The sequence below is a fragment of the Lathyrus oleraceus genome, chromosome 5 (genome assembly GCF_024323335.1).
Source record: "Lathyrus oleraceus cultivar Zhongwan6 chromosome 5, CAAS_Psat_ZW6_1.0, whole genome shotgun sequence".
In the NCBI taxonomy this organism is placed as follows: Eukaryota; Viridiplantae; Streptophyta; class Magnoliopsida; order Fabales; family Fabaceae; genus Lathyrus; species Lathyrus oleraceus.
This window is the reverse complement of record NC_066583.1, coordinates 74119900-74138493: the sequence shown is the minus strand read 5'-3', so window position 1 is coordinate 74138493 and position 18594 is coordinate 74119900. Positions and strand designations below refer to the sequence as shown.

The 18594-nt window shown below is 36.1% G+C and overlaps 1 protein-coding gene across 1 annotated transcript; it reads right to left on the bottom strand.

Moving 5' to 3' along the window:
* Positions 1-1830: 1830 nt before the first annotated feature.
* LOC127084624 (zinc finger A20 and AN1 domain-containing stress-associated protein 8-like) lies at positions 1831-2372 on the bottom strand. The gene has a single exon (XM_051025113.1). It carries the CDS (start codon positions 2347-2349, stop codon positions 1831-1833), a length of 519 nt encoding a protein of 172 aa, XP_050881070.1. The 5' UTR covers positions 2350-2372.
* Positions 2373-18594: the final 16222 nt, after the last annotated feature.

Below are 18594 nucleotides of genomic sequence, written 5' to 3'. Positions count from 1 at the left end.
GGAGTGCACGGTATACACCATGTTCCATTTCCACCTTTATTGGCAAAAGTGTTTAATAAAGATTAAGCGTTTTTAGGTTTGATTGAGAAAGGGTTTGAAGAAACCGCATTGACAATTTTAAACGATGGCGAGAGCTAAGATAGGCAAGGCATCCACTTTGAATCTTAATCTCAGGAGTGCACGGTATACACCATGTTCCATTTCCATCTTTATTGAAAAAGTGTTAAGGTAGGAGTTAAGTATATTTTTTTTGAGTTTTGAAAGACGAATATTTGATGAGAACGAGACATGAGCCTCGGGATCAATCGCTCGGGGTTCCACTGAAATGCTAGATTCCAATGGTCCTCTTTCATTTGAATTATTTAAGAAAATTATTTAATAGACAACGAACACTTGATGAGAATCAAATGTTAAAAGGGTTACGCCAGAATGCTTGATCCCAACGGTCCTTTTCTTTCGAGTTTATTTAGAAAAAAGTTTGGATATTGTATTTGATTTTAAGAAATATCTCTCAATATGTGATCGAGGATGAATTCACATAAATGATTTGAGACAGTTTGACTTGGTTACAAAAATTATTTGAAGTCGAAATTGAAATGGTTTAATGAAACTTAATAAGAACAAGACATCTGCTTTTGGACTCAATTGTTCAAGGGTTACACTGTAATGCTAGATTCCAAGGGTCCTTTTCTTTCGAGTTTGTTTAAGAAAAGATTTTTGAGTTATGTTTGATTGGGAAAGTACTTGAATCGCACCGAGAATGATTTAATCGGGTTTGGAAATCATTTAAAATTTATTTTGAAATGGACTTTGAAGTTGTGGAAAGTTGGAATTATTTATTTGAAAAGGATTGAAACTAGTTTAGAAATAATTGTGAAATGATAGTGGAAGAAATCGATCAATGTTTAATTAACAAAATTAATTAATTAAAATTTGGTTAAATCGATTAATTAAATTAATTAAAATTAATTATCAAAATTATTGAATTGAATAAAATAACTAAGTTAATTAAAATTAATTAATCCCAAAATAACTTAACTAGTCAAAATTTAATTAATTAACCCCAAAATAATAAATAAATAAGATAATGAAATAAAGTATTATGGAGAAAAAAGGTTTACTGTTATGCTTGGAGTTTATCGCATCAGTAATTAACCCTCTCAACGTCTTTTCCTCCATATCTGTTCAATAGGCGCTTTATAGTTTCCATACCAAGAACCAAACTGACCATCGGGAGGGCGGTTGAAATGTTTTCCAGTTAGATCTTCTCCCTTGAGCAAAGATGCCCACTGCCACATTATAGTTGCTGCACTGCGGAGAACATCAGGAGCCTTTCTAGGACTTGCAAGCAAGATATTATAGTTATTCATTCTTAACCGATGCAATATGCCAGCAAAGTCCCTATCACCAGATATCAGAAAGAGATGTCCGGGCGGAGGATTTTGGGAAATAGGGGTGGTATGAAGTTTTTTTTAATCTACTCATGTATATGGATCCTTCATAAATCAACTGACAATTGCACATACCATTTTGACATGTACTATTACAGAGATATAGACAGGGAACAAAATAAAAGCCTTATAATGCTTACACCACCAACTTCCACCAAACTAGCAGAGATTTAAAGACTTAAAAAACACCGGGGCATATATTTTCGTCAATCACATGAAATATGCAGTCTCTCAAACTGCAAAGATAATACTCCAAGTCCCCCATCAAATATAAAAATATAATAACAACATCAACAAAATATGCAGGAAACTCGGATCATCCCATGATGACAAAAAGCATAACAGCAACTCGAGACATGAGACTTTTAAGACACCAAATCTATATCTTGTTAAGCTTCTCAACTTTGATAACCGGGTTTTCTTTGGCTATCGCATCCCGTCCGACAGTGCGGTAGTCAAATGGACAATCATGCTTGTCTGAGTAGCGATGTACAACACAGAAAAGGTTACCACATCGACAATTAAATCGTGTCAAACCAACCCGCTTATTATAGTTGGTGCACAGTTTAGGACCATCCTTGGGCTTCTTCTCCAGACTCTCCTCTGAGTCAGAAGCAACTAACGGTTGTGCAGAGATGGTTTCGGGCTCCACTGAATCAACTGAGATTTCCACATTGGCGGCAATAGCGGGTTCAATTCCACTGCTGCTTAATGAACCATTCATAATGTTCCCAATGGAAGATGCTGCAAGTGTTGCCTGCTCATGTTTCAGCATCATGTCTTTGTGGCACTTAGAGCACATGTTCATGGTAGACGCGCTTCCGAAAAATCCACAGTTGTTGACGCACAGCATAGGACCTTCAGGGGCTGCTTCGCATCCCGTCTGGTCATGGTCCATCTTTTCCAACTTTTCTTGATGGATTTGGGATCGACGAGAGAGAAAGCGAAACCGGAGAAGGAGAAGAGGAGAGAGGTTCAAAGAATAATAAAAAAATCATCTTCCCCCTCCCCCTTTGAGTTAGAAAAGTTACCACTATTACAAACAATGGCATTGTTCTTCATTTTCTTCATGTCACCAACCATGATGATGTCCTCGTTACCCGTGGTGGTAACAAAGATATCAGCATAAGAGACAACATCGTCAAGAGTCAGAACCTGGAATCCTTCCATGAGAGCCTGAAGGGCATAGATTGGATCAACTTCAGTCACAATCACACGAGCTCCAGCTTGCTTCAAGGCAACAACACAACCCTTTCCAACATTTTCGTATCCACATACAACACCCACTTTCCCAGCAATCATAACATCAGTAGTCCTCATCAAACCATCTGGAAGAGAGTAACGACGAAAACGACGACGATTCCACAAGTGCAGTGCCTTTGAAGCTTGGCTTTAAAACTCAACCATGATGGTGTCGACGCGAACGTGAGTGGATCCAAGGCGTAGCACTCCCGTTTCTCTACCGATTTGGTGGCGCCACTGTTGCTGAGTTTCTAGTAGTGGTCTGTTGGGATGAGCGTTGTTTGGTTGATGATGGAGGTTTGTGAGCGGAGGGTTGATTTAGGAGGGAGCTAGCGGTGATTTTGGTGAATCGATGGTGAGGAAGATTGGTGGAGGCGGAGAGTGAGGGTTTCATGGAGTGAAGAAGAGGAAAGGTGGTTCAATTTTATTTTTTTATTTTTTTAATGTTTTCAGAGAGAGAGATCTTAATGAGAGAGCGAGGATTAGGTCGAGAGAGACGGTTGGGCTCCTTTTTCTAGTATGCAGTCACGTGGCCAAAGCAAAAAATGGGGGGAGTTTTCCCACCCCATTCTATTTAATTCCTTTTTTATTTTTTATTTATTTTCCTTAATTTCTATTGGCTAAGAGAGAAAAACATGGATAGAAATTCTAGGCTTTTGATTAATCGAGACCGACGGTCATGATCAAACTACAGAAACACAAATTGTTAACTAATTTAAATTGCCTGGCTTACCCTTTATGGAAGTTTTAATCCATTTAAATCAATTAAATTAAATAAACTTCACATGATAAAATAAAAATGAGAGCATGATTATACCTATTTTTTTTTTTCTGACACAATAATGAAAATAAATGGATTTAAAATGAATAAAAATCAGGTGCGAAATCGCTCGAAAAATTGAATTGAATGCACCAAAATGATCAGTGTGAAATAAACTTATAGGAAAAATACAGCGTTTCTTTTTATTTTGAAATAAATTTTGACCGGTTAAAAGGCTCAGGCGGGTCGAAAGGTGGCCAAAAATTTAGCCGAAAAATAATTCGAGCATACCAGATTAAACTACGCGAAACGTAGATTAATAAAAATGGTGTTTGCAAGCTTGATTTTGAAACTTTTTCACCCTCTGTTTTGACAGACATCTGATAATTAATTCAACCGGTTTGTCTGTAGATCCGAAAAAAATTATTTCGACTGATATTCTAGGCATTATGCAGTATGGAATGCATGGTATGCTATGTAGGCATGCAACAACTATGATGAATGCATTGAATCAACGATTTAGGGTCAAAATTGGGGTGTGACAGTTGCCCCTATTTAAGTATCTTCAACATGAGAATATGAAGAAGTACGCTCTTCATATGATCATAGTGGGAGATAGTTGAATACTAAGAAGACCCGAATTTTGATCCTGAAATGCAAATGATAGGATATGATATGATATGCATGGATGACAGATTCTTTATTTTTGAATTTATCTGTTAGGGACACAGTGAATCCTTAACAGGAGATGCTACTGGACATACCGATCTGTGGGGAATGTTGATGGTCCACAGGGAGACAGACAAATGGTAAAAACCAACTCACTGGGGAAAACAATCCTGCTGGAGAATCAGACACACACTAGAGAGTACTCAAAGTGAAATTCGATGAACGACACTTAGAATACAAGAGGTTTCGGTAGTAAGTTCACATATGACTTAATAAACCCGAATATGAAAAATTTCTACAACAGGTTCATACATGACCTGACAACACCGAAACAATCATAGAGAAAGATTCTTTAAAACAGGTTCATATATGACCTGGTAATACCGGAATAAAGCTCAACAACAGGTTCATATATGACCTGACAATGATGGGGAATATCAAGAACCTGGTAATACTAGAATAAAGCTCAACAATAGGTTCATATATGACCTGACAATGCTGAAACAATCATAGAGAAAGACTCTTCAAAACAGGTTCATATATGACCTGACACTGGAATAAAGCTCAACAATAGGTTCATATATGACCTGACAATGCTTAACAACAGGTTCATACATGACCTGACAATGGAATAAAGCTCGAGAACAGATTCATATATGACCTGAATAAAGCTCAATAACAGGTTCATATATGACCTAACAATGCCCAACAACAGGTTCATATATTACCTGACAATGGATTAAAGCTCAACAACAGGTTCATATATGACCTGAATAAAGCTCAACAACAGGTTCATATATGACCTGACAATGGAATAAAGCTCAACAACAGGTTTACATATGACCTGAATAAAGCTCAACAACAAGTTCATATATGACCTGACAATGGAATAAAGCTCAACAACAGGTTCACATATGACCTGAATAAAGCTCAACAACAGGTTCATATATGACCTGACAATGGAATAAAGCTCAACAACAGGTTCATATATGACCTGAATAAAGCTCAACAATAGGTTCATATATGACCTGACAATGCTCAACAACAGGTTCATATATGACCCGACAATGGAATAAAGCTCAACAACAGGTTCATATATGACCTGAATAAAGCTCAACAACAGGTTCATATATGACCTGACAATGCTCAACAACAGGTTCATATATGACCTGAAAATGGAATAAAGCTCAACAACAGGTTCATATATGACCTGAATAAAGCTCAACAACAACTTCATATATGACCTGACAATGCTCAACAACAGGTTCATATATGAGCTGACAATGGAATAAAGCTCAACAACAGGTTCATATATGACATGACAATGGAATAAAGTTCAACAACAGGTTCATATATGACCTGAATAATGCTCAACAACAATTGGACTTTTAACCGTAAGTAATGGATTATAACCAACTTTTAGCGGATTTTGCCAACAACAATTGGACTTAAAAATGACTGCGAAAACCGGATGTTGGTTTAAGGGCACCAAATACAAATTGGAATTAGAGGTCAAAGGGTATAGGATCAACAACAAGACCTGGGTCAATGCAAAATGAGTCTGAAGTACATTTCGGCTATGTATGATTTGAACTTTTTTTATGCATGATATATGAATGATCATGATATGAAAATGCTGACACCTGAGTGGACAGGGAGTTTGTAAAGACTATTTATGGAGATCATGATTCCTTAACACCGAGAACTCAACCAAATATTTTATGATAGATGTTATCAAAGGAGAATTCTATCAAGCTTGACACCACAACTTAGCCAATGGGATCCTTTTGGAGGATTAGTGAATCGTGCTAGCATAATTTCCGGGCACTTGTCTTAACCCCAATAGTTGTTGACATATGGCAGAATTTGTTTGATCAATTTGAAAGCATGAAGGGGGTCTTCCCCTTTGTGGCTCATCTTGCCCCAGTCTGTTGGGTCTTTGGAAATGCTCACATTTAAAGTGAGTTTGGAAACAACTTGCCATGAGACTACCTCGAGATGGCTTGCCCTAAGTGTTTGAAACTTGTAATGGTATGAACTTGACTAATCCAAATGTTGGAATGGTAGACTCTTAATTGGCTTTCCTTGGATAGTTGGACTTATTGAGCTCTGAGGTGGCTTGCCCCAGTCTGAGTCTTGAAGCGAATTACTCTTGGCGAGATGACCCTTAGGGTGATTAGCTCGAATTAACTGATGCTCAAAGTGATTTACCCCTGACTAGATTTCTTTCACTTTATCAAGTTCCTCAACTGTGTACCGTTGGAATTTCTTTGATGCTAAGTGTCGACTCACAAATAAGATTGTTCATTCAAAAATGGTAATTTCAATTCAATGCTTATGCAAAAATTTGAAGTCAAAGTTTATTGATATGAATGGGTGAAATACAGTGAACGAGTCATTGGTAAGAACACAATGGTGATCAAGTCATTCACAGTATGCAAGTTGGTGCCATCAAATGATTAACAAAAATCGTTTGGAGTCAGGTTAACACAACCTTGTTGTAGTATGCTTTCAAAATAAACCCTGTCTCATTTAGGTCTTTTAAGGGTTGTAGCGTGGTCTGGTTCACGGGTTTTTTGAAACAAAAGGATATAAGGCTCAAAATCTATTTTTACCCACCCTTTCTTCTTGATGATCTCCAGTTCCTATGTTCAGTTAATTCAATACACGCATTCGACTTCGAAGGTGCAAAAGTGAAAATGAGGATTCAAGGTGAGATTTTCTTGAAATGGCAGTCACCTTATTTTATTTTTGTTGAGGATTTAATGACCTCTTTTGATTGATTTTCTTTATCCCTGATTTTGCCTGGACCGCTTCTTTGAAGCTTTCGGTCCATCGGGATGCCCTGATTTTTGCACAAGTCGTTTTGTGGTATTTGGCTTAGCGGGATTTTCTGTTTTTTTTTAAAAGGTGTGACTGCCACATTATTGGTGGACGGGGATCAACCAAAACTAATTTTAGTTTTTCTCAACTTCTTCGACACTTCAACATGTGCGCGAAGGATAACGTGTGGTTGAACCTAATTGGAGGATGTACATATAGACGATTTTTTTTAAAGATCGATTGCATGATCAAACTATCTGAACACAACTACCCTGCCCCAAGTTAAGATTAAGGGTTACAGATCCAAAATAAACACCGACTTCTAGGCTTAAAGTGGTTGACTAGGGATTAACTCCTTATCTCTTCAGTGTTTGGGGATTTGAAACAATGTCTTACATCATCGACAAGGTTTTACTCAAAAGCATACCACAACAATTTCAGATGTTTCATTTTCATCATCCTTCTTCCAATCTTTGTTAACACAACAGTTTGATAAACAAAAGTGAATGAGAGGAGTATTTTTATTCTTAACATGAATGAAAAACGAGTGAATACGAATGGGTTAATTCAAAAGATGTACAAACATTTCATTAATCTTACCAATTCAAAGAAAACAACAATGCTTAAAAGCAATTAACAATCAACATGTAAGGAAACTACAAAAGAAATGCTGAGACAGCCAAATGATTGCCAGCTTTAGGGGATTGACTTCTTCAAACTTGAAGGTTGGGATCAACAAGCTTTTTGACATTGGCATGATGATCTTCAAATTCTTTTCCTTTAATCTCATCGTTGAACGCAACGCTCTTGGATCCACTACTCACTTCTCCTTTTCTTTCATTGGTATGGGTCGTGACATTGGAAATCCAAGGCGGTATCTCAATGCCCTTACCAGGAAACAATGATAGCTCATTAGCCACATCCCTGACATCTTCCTTGTGGAACAAAACCTTGAGGGGTTTTAAGGGTCCTTCCCCTTTCTCATTACTTGGCCCAGAAATCAAGGTATATGTACCTGAGCCTTCCTCTTTGAGTGTTGGTGACCTTATGTCAATCAATCTTTGCAGAAGAATGTGCATCAAAATGCACTGATCAGATACCAGTAGGAAAAGTGAGAAATCCATTATTCTTCTTAAGACAAAAACGTCGTAACTTCTGTTTTCCACTTAAGATAACAATGGGTAAGAAAACCAAACTCATTCACGCTTGAGATATTGTGTCCCTTTACTCAAATGTCGACATGATCAATAGGTTTTGTAGTGGGATTAGGCTTTAAAGCATATGACGTGAGGATGACATGATATTGAAGCCTTGTTTAGGGAAGGAGGGGGTCAACATGGATACCTCTAACGAGCCCCCTTCTCTTTGTTTTTACCTCCACATAAACATCATTCACAAATTGAGAGTTTTAATTCCTTTCACTTCTTTTGAAATTGATTTCTTGACGACATATAATGTTACCCATTCTTATATCACCCCTAACATATGAAGTATGCTCAAATCTTTTCAGATAGTTTGTTGTGCCCTGGTGTGTCCCATGTAGCGGTAAATTCATGACCATCAAGCTATGGATAAACTTGACGTCAATAAAACCAGGGTCGCCACCGCGCTTTTATTGTTTCCAAAGGAAAAGGGAAAAGTACGAATAAAACCCAAAGATAAGAAGTTTTCAAATCAAAACTAATAAAATGCCAGAGATTACAGGTAAGGGGGTTGGTTACACAGGGGGGAGGTGTTAGCACCCAAAGTGTCCTAGGTACTCCTAGGGAGCCCTTTTTTATGTGTGCATGTGTTTTTGGTATAAAAAATGTTTGATAAAATATAGTGTGGGGATGAGAAAAGAGTTAATTGATTATATTTTTGTGTTTGACAAGACATTAGATCTTGTGCCTACGTACCAATATAAAAATGAGGGATCAAAACCTCGTAGTTCGTGGTAAAAATTTCAAAGTTGGTGAATTGATTTTAATAAAAGTTTAAATGGAAAGGCACAAAGGGCCAAAAGTTTGAATGAAGTTGTTAGTTCTTTTTGTCTTTTGAAAATTTAAGTCAATATGGTTAAGTTTATTTACAAATTTGATTAAGAAAAAGATTTAAAAATTCATTGGCATAAGGCCAAAGTTTCTAATTATTAAAACAAAGTCTAAGTTTGAAATCACAAGTGAAGGAAGTTTTTGAAAGGGGGGGGGGGTATTTTTAAATTTAAGAAGTGGGAGGAGATGAAGAGATTATCTTAAGCACAAATTTAAAAGTTAAGAGTTGAAAAGATTTGACCAATGGGATGCAATTCAACAGACAAGAATGTCATATAGAAACCCATTTTCCTTTGGACTTTAATCAAGCACTAATCAAAAAGCAATGAGAAATATCCAGACATCATGAAGATCAAGGCATCAAATAAAGATAGCCACATCCAAGCAAGCAATTCCCATAGCTAGCAGTCTTCTTTGTCTTCTCATGTATCAGATGAAATATTCCTTGATCAACTCAGAACAAAGCATCAGACACAAGATCAAAATAACAATTAAGCATAAAGATAAAGTAGCAGATGAATTTAAACAAATCCCAAGGCATGTATCAGATGAAGACTCAGTCTCAAAATGTTAGCATTGGCCAAGTCCTTTTGCACATTGAATGTTGCCTAATCCTAAGTCCAAAAGTTCAGATCAAGTTCAACAGTCCACCAAATGTTTTTTAGGTTTTTTTGTTGTTATTATTAGGTATTTTAAGGTCCTAAGACCACAAACACACAATCAAATATATACAATCACAAGATATGGCTCAAATGAGCAAAGTGAAAATGACATAAACATAAACAAGTTAAATGAAATGTAAATGACAATGAATGATAAATTACTGAAATTTAAATTGCATAAAGTAAATGACTTAAGAGTAAAGAAATATTACAAGAGTCAGTCAAATGTTAGTCAAGTGTTAGTGGTGGTTTTTAATTGATTTAAGTCATTCTTTGGAGAACACTCAACCATTCATTCACATGCATGGATCCTTAGACCAAGACATCTTCCATGAGAAGGGCTCCAACTTGGATAATTCTACAAGTATGCCACTAGCTTCCATGAAAGGAAAAAAGGTCAAGTCTCCACACAATACCATGAAGAATGGGAGACTTACAATCTCATTTACTATAATGTTATGCCTTTAGGGTCAAATTTAGCTCTATGTTAAGCAATCGTAATTGGACTTATGTAGAAGTCACAACTATCTGAGGTCAGGCAATAAAAATTTAGGTGTTAATGCATGTTAGAGATTTGGTATGAAGAACCAAACCCCTAGAACATACCACACACTAAAAGAAAAGATCAAGAGGGGGGACCTACCTCAGTCATACTTGTATTAATTCATCTGACACAAAGTCATCGACGAACCAATTAGCCTTTAGACATTAGAGATTTCATTGGTCAAATGAGGGAATGGGAAAGAATAGGGATGAGGATGAAGAGGGAGGGGAAGATAGAAACACAAATTGACCAAGGGAGGATTTTCATCAAATCAAGATCATTCATTCATTTTGGGAGATAAAATGTACATTTCATCAATCCCCTAAATCCAATGATTTTGATCCAATAAAAGTCAAATAAACATTGACTAAGGCCCAAACAGAAATTCAAACATCACAAGACCATAAAAATGGCTCAACAACATTTTAAACATTTAATCAATTAAAAATCATATTAAAAATGAATTAAAATACATTTTAATTTGGTCAAAACCTAAAATCCCTTCAAACACCAAATAGATGGCCAATGCATTTATCCTGGGTCAAACAAGGCCAAAGGACCTTAGACAAAAAAAATCACTCTTTTTGAAAAGTCATAAGTATCTTTAAACAATTAAAAATATGCACAAAAATATTTAATTCATGAAAAATATCAAAATTAATCCAAAAAATAATTTTAACTCAAAATATGGAAGAGAAAAATATTTAAAGATTTTTGGTGAAAGTCCCATATTTTTTGGATAAAAATTGAAATTTCTATGAATTAAACAAAATAAATCAATTAAAAGAAAATTCATAAAATAAAAAGAAATTGGAAAAAACGAGGGCCATCAGATCTCCCTCATTAATTGAAGTGGCAGATCTGATAGTCAAGCGTGTGTTATCCACGATACACTATAGTTAACACGCCACACACATGGTATTTAAAAGGAATAACTCATATTAAAACATTCAAACATGATCAGATGGTCAGGAGACGTGCCAACACACCAACGGAGTTAGGGATCCGATCATCTTCTCTGGTGAACCTCACTGGTTTGGTTCACCTTTATCTCAAGGAAAAATGAAAAACAAGGATATTATTTCAAAGAAAAAATGCTTAGGAGATCGAATATGGTCTTAATATTCTCCAATTCCAACTATATAAAAAGATACAGGGATTTGAATTTTGAGGATCATGAACTGAGTTGCTACGATTTGACCTCAAAGCAACTCAATCTTGTTGCCTACATTGGTAGGACTTCAGCCAACCAAAAATCAAAGAGAATGGTGAATAATTCAGGGAGAATTGAATAGATAATGTTTCTGAAAAATCACCTTCGAGGGAGCTTGAATCTTGCTTGATCTTGCTTCCAATTGGTCTTGGCTTGACTTCAGAAGCTTGCAGGAAGTGAATTGGATCAAATAATGGCTTGGATTCTTGGAGTTTCAACTTCAAAATAGAAGTGAAATTGAAAATCAATTTTCAATTGAAAACCTTCAGGTTTATCCTCTAATGGTGAGGGGTATGGTTATATGATAAAAGCTTGGGCAAGGTGTCCCCAATTCTGAGCAGAAGGGGTTGTATTTATATGCAATGCAATTGATTTCTACACACTTCCATCAAAATGCCAAAATTAGTAATTCTTACTTGCATGGATGCATGGGCGTGTGATAGGCCCATCAAATGTTGTCAAAAGATTCAAAATTGATCATGCGCAATGCTGAAAGTATGTTATGGAGTCATGCAATTGGAAATGAAAAGTGGTCATGATATTCATCCAAATGGAACCTTGAAAAATAACCATGTGCAAGTCATTCACTCCTTGGCCAAATAAGGTGATCTTGGACTTTTTGGAAAGGTGAGATCAAGGGGAATAACTTTCATGTTGAACATGTTTCCATTTGAAGCTTGGATAATGGTTAATTTTGAGGTGGAAGTTTGTAAAATCAAACGTATTTGAAATTTTTCTAAGTATCAAGTCAAATGTCCACTTCTTCCACCTTGAATAACTTTTACTATGGGCTTCAAATGGAAAATGCTCCTTCATAAAAGTTGTAGCTATTTCAAACCTCTTAAATCTAGTAACAAATTTGACCTCATTTGGATTTTTCAAGAAGGATTTATGCATTTTAGAAGTTGAGGAAAATTGCTTGTTCAATGATAATGGCCCAAAATGACCTATAATCTTTCCTCTTGGCACATGCCATTGCATGTTGAATTTAAAGTTTATCAAAGAATAAAAGTTGGATAGTACATATTGAAATTTATCATGAAACTTGGATGGCGTTCATCTCATAAAAATTGAGCAAGTTATGGTCCTTGGAAGTTGACCTCCTAACTAGGGCACAAACAAAATGACCTATAATATTTCACCATAAAAAATGACTTTCCAAGCAAAAATAGCTCTTCACCTTAACATGAAAGTTGTTTGTAATGTCATAAGGAGTAGCATTTATATTGGAATGATTTTCATATGACAAAAATTGTAGGAGATAGGGTCTAAGGAACCCCAGTTTTGACCAATTGACTTTCTCTGGTCAACCACCACATACCAACTTGCAAACTTGAAGTTATCTTGATATCTTGGACTAATGGAGGATCATATATGTATAATATGATGTATAATGAAGTATCCCTTGAAATATTTGATCAAATGTTGAAGAAACTTACTGAGGAAGTCACACAAGATACCCAGATGAATTAGGGCTTCCAAGGCAAACAAGCTTCAAACTCTTGATGAATTCTTGATCAAAATGATAAATTAAGAACATGGGGGACCATAAGTGAAGTCTCCAGTTGATGGAGGGCTTGTTTCCCTTTTCATTTATTTTGAAAAGAGGTATCCTCGGTATGTCGTTTGTGGATGAAGGATTCATTTCCAATTTCTCCAACCAGGGTAGTTCCCTCAAGAGCATTTGCAGCTTGTCCCCAGTAGGGTTTCCAAATCAGAGTTTGATGTTTGTATCTCCTCTAACTCTGAAGATTTCTTTTAGCATTCAGAGCTGGTGGTGAAGATGTTTATTTCCTTCCCCAGTGGAGCAAATGCTATTTCTCCCCTTTTGCAAAGTTTCCTCTTCAACAAATAGAAGGGAATGTTTTGATTGATGTACGTCTGGTTGGTGGTTGTTCCCCAAAGAGTTTCGTATCATTTCTTAATAAGCTTCCCCAGTAGAGTTTCTTCTCTGGAGGATCTTATTATTTTAACCACCTGTTCCCGAGAGAGTTGATGGAAACTCCCTGACAGATTTTCTGCATCTTCCCTTTATGTCAGGATTGTTTGCTTCTGGAAGATTTCTTTTGTTTCGGAGGTGATCCCCATCAGAGTGGAGCTCTCTGTTTAATTCTCCTCTTTCGCTTCTCCTGAATACATCTTCTTTGTATCCTCAGCGAGTGTAGCTTTAGGGTTAGGGTTTGATATCCTTGATGATTTATTTTCATCCTTCTTAGGTTATTCCCAAGCTAAGTTCTCTAGTAGGCTTTTCCCTTCTTGTCGAGACATTTGCCGAGTGTCTGCTCGTGATTCTTGGACTTGTTTGCGTTATATATGTCTGTTTGTCAGCATTAATCATACACAAATCATGCATATACATGCATAATCATAGCGTTCAGATATTCATGATGCATTCTTTGCCATATATTTTTGCTTGTTCTCTCCTGCTATTGGTGAAATGTTCTTCCTGAAGCAGATGTTTGTGTCTAATCTCTCCATATAGAATCAGCCCCGTAGGCAGAAAGCGTATATCTTTTCTTCCTTCTTCCCCACTAAGTTACGTCCTCGTGGATGATTGTTATTTTAGTTTCCTCCCCGGTTGTGTATGGGGATGGAATTACTCCCATGAGTTATATCCTCATAGGGTTGAGTCTTGTTTAATTGCGTCCTTCTAGTTTGTTCCTAGATTGACTTCCTTTCTTGTTATCCCCTGCAGTTTCCCTATGGTTTAGTTGTTCAATTGCTCAGTAACCGATAATTGTTCATCCTTTCCCAGCGGATTTTTGTGGCCTTCTACCTAGTAACCGATAGTTGTAAGTCCTATTTTTGTGGTTTTCTACCCAGTAACCGGTAGATGTAATCCCCTATTTGCTGGTTATCTTTACCCAGTAACCGGTATTGATATTCCTTCGTTTTGAGTATACCACCCAGTAACCATTGATATATCTCTTGGATAATTGCTTTTGTCAGGCAATTTATCCCTAGCGAGTCATCTTTCATTTACCCTTATTTGGTAATGATTGTTTCTCCATTATGATTGGTCATCATTTTATGCCCAGTAACTGGTATCCCGATGTCCTTTCTTTTCGGTCGATTTATCCTTTATTAACCCAGTAACCAGTTGTGGATAATCTTCCATGCGAGTATGTTATCTATGTTTTACCCATATAACGGTAGTAGATAATATATCTCATGCACTCTTCAGTCGAAGCCTTTTTCTTCCCCAGTCGAGTAAGATTCGTATTTCCTTGTGGAATCGAATGTCCATCCTGTAAGTCGAGTTTGTTTTTTTCCAGCCCTCCTTTCGGATGATGAATGTCTTGGATATGTCCCAATTCACGCCTGGTTGGTCACCTATTATATGCCCAGTAACCGGTATCCCTGGTGTTCCTTCCTTTTGCTCCCTATTATGACTTTTGTCCCCTGTGGAGTCAAATTTTCCTGAGTTGAGATGTGCCTTTTGGGTCCTCCTCATATGTTTCAGATGATTGATATCTCTCACCCTTATATCGGTCTTAGATATTCTTTCCCCCTGAGCGTGTTGTTCTCTCACCCAATAACCGGTATTTTGATAACATGTCTCTCTTTGAGTTTATTATCCAGTAGCCGGTAATATCTCGTTGTTTCTTCCTCAGTTGAGTCCTTTGTGGACATCCCCGTTTGAGTCCGGATTTTTATCCGATGTATCTTTTGTGGATAGTTTTGTTGTATTGGCATATTCCCCAATACATGCATCTTTGCGTCAACTCGAGTCTTTCCATCGATTTATTTTCGTGGAATCCCTTCATGTCTCCCAGCAAGTTTTCAAGTCGTGACCTGCTCACGCAATTTTACCTTATTTCCCCCACAGTCTCTGTCTCCCTAATGAGTGTGTTACTCCTATGGATTTTTCTGTCTCTCCTGATTTCTTTTCCTTTGTGGTAATTATTCACCATGAAGATCTTATTTTGCATACATACATTTGCATCATGAGGTCTCTTAGGGACCAAAATTCGTCTCTTTGTTATTATTTAAGCTCATTCTATCTCGTCAAGACAAATATTTTAACCTTCATATCTTCGGCTAGAACGACCTTAAATAAGGGCATTTGTAAGACCATAATTTTGACCATAATATCCCTCATGGCATCATGTTATTGCACAAGTGCATTGCCTCAAGGATCATAGCATGTTTGGCACCTTAACCCTAGGGTGGGGACTTGTTTGAGTGTTTTGAGACCACCAAGCATGTTCGTATTATATATTATTGCTTTTCTTATTTGATTACTAACCAAAATCACAAAAATATGTCACTAACTTTTTTTGTTTTGAAGCTCAAGTGATCATGTGCTCACAATGCTCCTAGGAGGCTCCTAAGCCCAATGCAATGGCTAGATGAAGATGAGAAAAAGCATGAAAATTGTCCACAAAGTTCCTAATCGTCATATATGCCTCCCAAGTATCTCAATTTTCCAATTTGATCAAGATAACCCAAAGGCTTGAGGATTGTTTCCCAAGGAAACCCTAACTTCATTATGATTTGACTGTGCCTTGCTCATGAAGTAATATCAACCTCTGATCAAATTTAATCAAGGGAAGTTCTTTCATTCATCATTTTATGCATATATGAGCCTATTTTAGTATCCTCAATCATTTAATCATCAATATTGGAAGTTTGGCCTTGAAAAGTTGATCAGTCAAGTCATCTGACTAAACTGAAGTCCAATGAGATATAACTCTTGATGTGTTTGTAAAATGAAGATGACCCCAAGATAAAAAATGTTCTTAATAACTATATCAACAACTTTCATGTTCATCAAAAATCCATTTGAATCTTGGAAGGTTATCATTCATTTCAAAACATTATAGGTCATTTTGATTGAAACCCTAATTTTGGGTCAAATTACCAAGGGCATAAATTCCTTAATTTTTATGATTTTGAGGTGAGACCAAATGAATTGGAAATTTTGATATGTCTATTAAAATTTTATGTTGGACAAAATTTCATAATCATAAAATAAATACATGTGATAATGCAAAACATTATAGGTCATCTTGGACCTAATTCATTGAATTTGAAAAAGTACCCAACTTCAAATGCCCATACCATTGTCATAGAAATTCCAAATGATGAAAAATTCGAGTCTAAATTGAATATATTGAAAGGATCTACAACTTTTATGTTGGAGGTTTTTTAATTTTAAGCTTGTATCATGAGGACAGAGGGTTTTGATTAAGCTTGTTTTTGGTGAACTTTTTCAAAATAATTTGAACATGTTTTATACTTGGATTTTCCCAGCCAGTTTTGATCAATTTCCAAATGCCAAATGATTTTTAGCCCAACATAACTTTTGTTCCTTATTTTAAGGGATTTCCAACCATTACTCACAATAGTCCATGGGGTTTACCATTGGTGAGTTTCGAATTCATTTCCATTTATGTGTATTTTGGTATTTTCTGATGAAACTTGAATTGCAAGCACATTCCATCCAATGTACACGTCCAATTGCTTTTCACATGAACTCAGCAATCTCTTTCAGCCATCATTGGGCCTTCCACACGCTTACACAGGCCCATGCACATCAAAATTCAAATTCCACGCACACGAGAGAAGTGTGTGATCAACCACATTCAGCTATAAATAGAGGCTGCAAATCCCTCATTTCTCAACCTTTTGGATCTCAAGTGCTGCAGAAGTGAAACCATAGCCATTACCAAAGGAATTGATCACTTTTCTTCAATTTTCCGAGCTTGAAATTCAACATCATTAGCTGAGTTTTAAAGCCAAATTCCTTAGCCTATCACTTCCATTACACTCAAGGATCAAGAGGGAGCAAGGATCTTGGAGAGTTCGTGGCCAGAAGTTCATCCATTTGAAGGTATTCATTCAAACTTTTTGGATCTGAATCTCCTAATTTCAATGTAATATCCTTGTGTTTCTGTGGTTTTCTGAAGTCCTCATACTTGAGGCAAACCATTGGTGCTTTCAATTCTTCATTTCATGAACTTTCAGTATGAACACCATGATTTTCTCCTTCACATTTCTCTCAATATAGGAAGCGTGAGGGAGATCCTTTGGTACAGTGATGATCTCCATCACACGAGCTTCATTTCCATGGCCTTGTTTTTAATTTTCATTAAAGTTTATTTTCCTGCAACTGGTGGCCGGAATTTGTTGTCTGGCCGGAGAAGATGGTGGTTTCCACCACCACTACCACGTGTGCACATTTGTGGCCCTTGGGTTTGGCTTCCACGATCTAATCTCATACGTCTGTTTCAATTACTTCATTTAATGCATGTTGTTGCGCGTTTGACTTGAATGTATCGTGCGCCATCAAATCTGAACCATGGTAGATTCCACGTCAATTAATGAATGCGCATCTGATGGTTGTGACTTTTTCACTTATTTTCATTTTCCATTTATTTTCTGTTAAGTCCTTTTATTTTCAGAAATTCATAAAAAAATTATTTGAAGTCATAAAAATATGAGACCAACTCCATAAAATTTCTTGAAAAATCTAGTTTCATATTATGATTTTTAATTATTTTTGTGACTTCATTTGATATTTTTTATGAATTACTTGGTTTTTATTGATTTTAATTCATTTTAAAATACTTTCTGACTTTTAAAAAATACAAAAAAAAATTCATAGCATTTATGGATCATGATAAGTCAATGAAAAATAGTCTCAACAATTTCTTGATTCTTTTGAGATTATTTGAGATTTTAATTCATATTATGCTATTTTTAATTGTTTTTAATTACTTTCTGATTTCAAAAGTTTGTGAGAAAATTAGTCAAAGCTTGTTTGACTATGTTGAACCTATGAGAATTTAATTGGACTCATTGAAGTTGTTTTGAATTGAATTTGAGGTTCAACCTTATTTGTTTATTTTTTATTTGTATTTTCTTTTAATTCAAAAAATACCAAAAAAATACTATTGACTTCTTGACTTGTTATATTCATTTCTCTTCAGTTTGGTGTTGATTGAGGTTGGTTTAATTCAATTTTGATCAATTGGGTTTGTTGTTGACTTCTTATTCCCCTCCCTTTCATCTTCATCCCTTTCTTTCCATCAATGACCAATGAGTCAAAGTCTTAAAGTTGGTCTTGACAAATGAGAAGTTTAACCTTCTTTGATCCAAACCAAACTCAACTTGATCCATGATCAAGTGAGTTGTTTTGTGTCCAAGATAAATTGCTTCTTGGTCAAGCAAATAACTAAAAGTGAATACAAG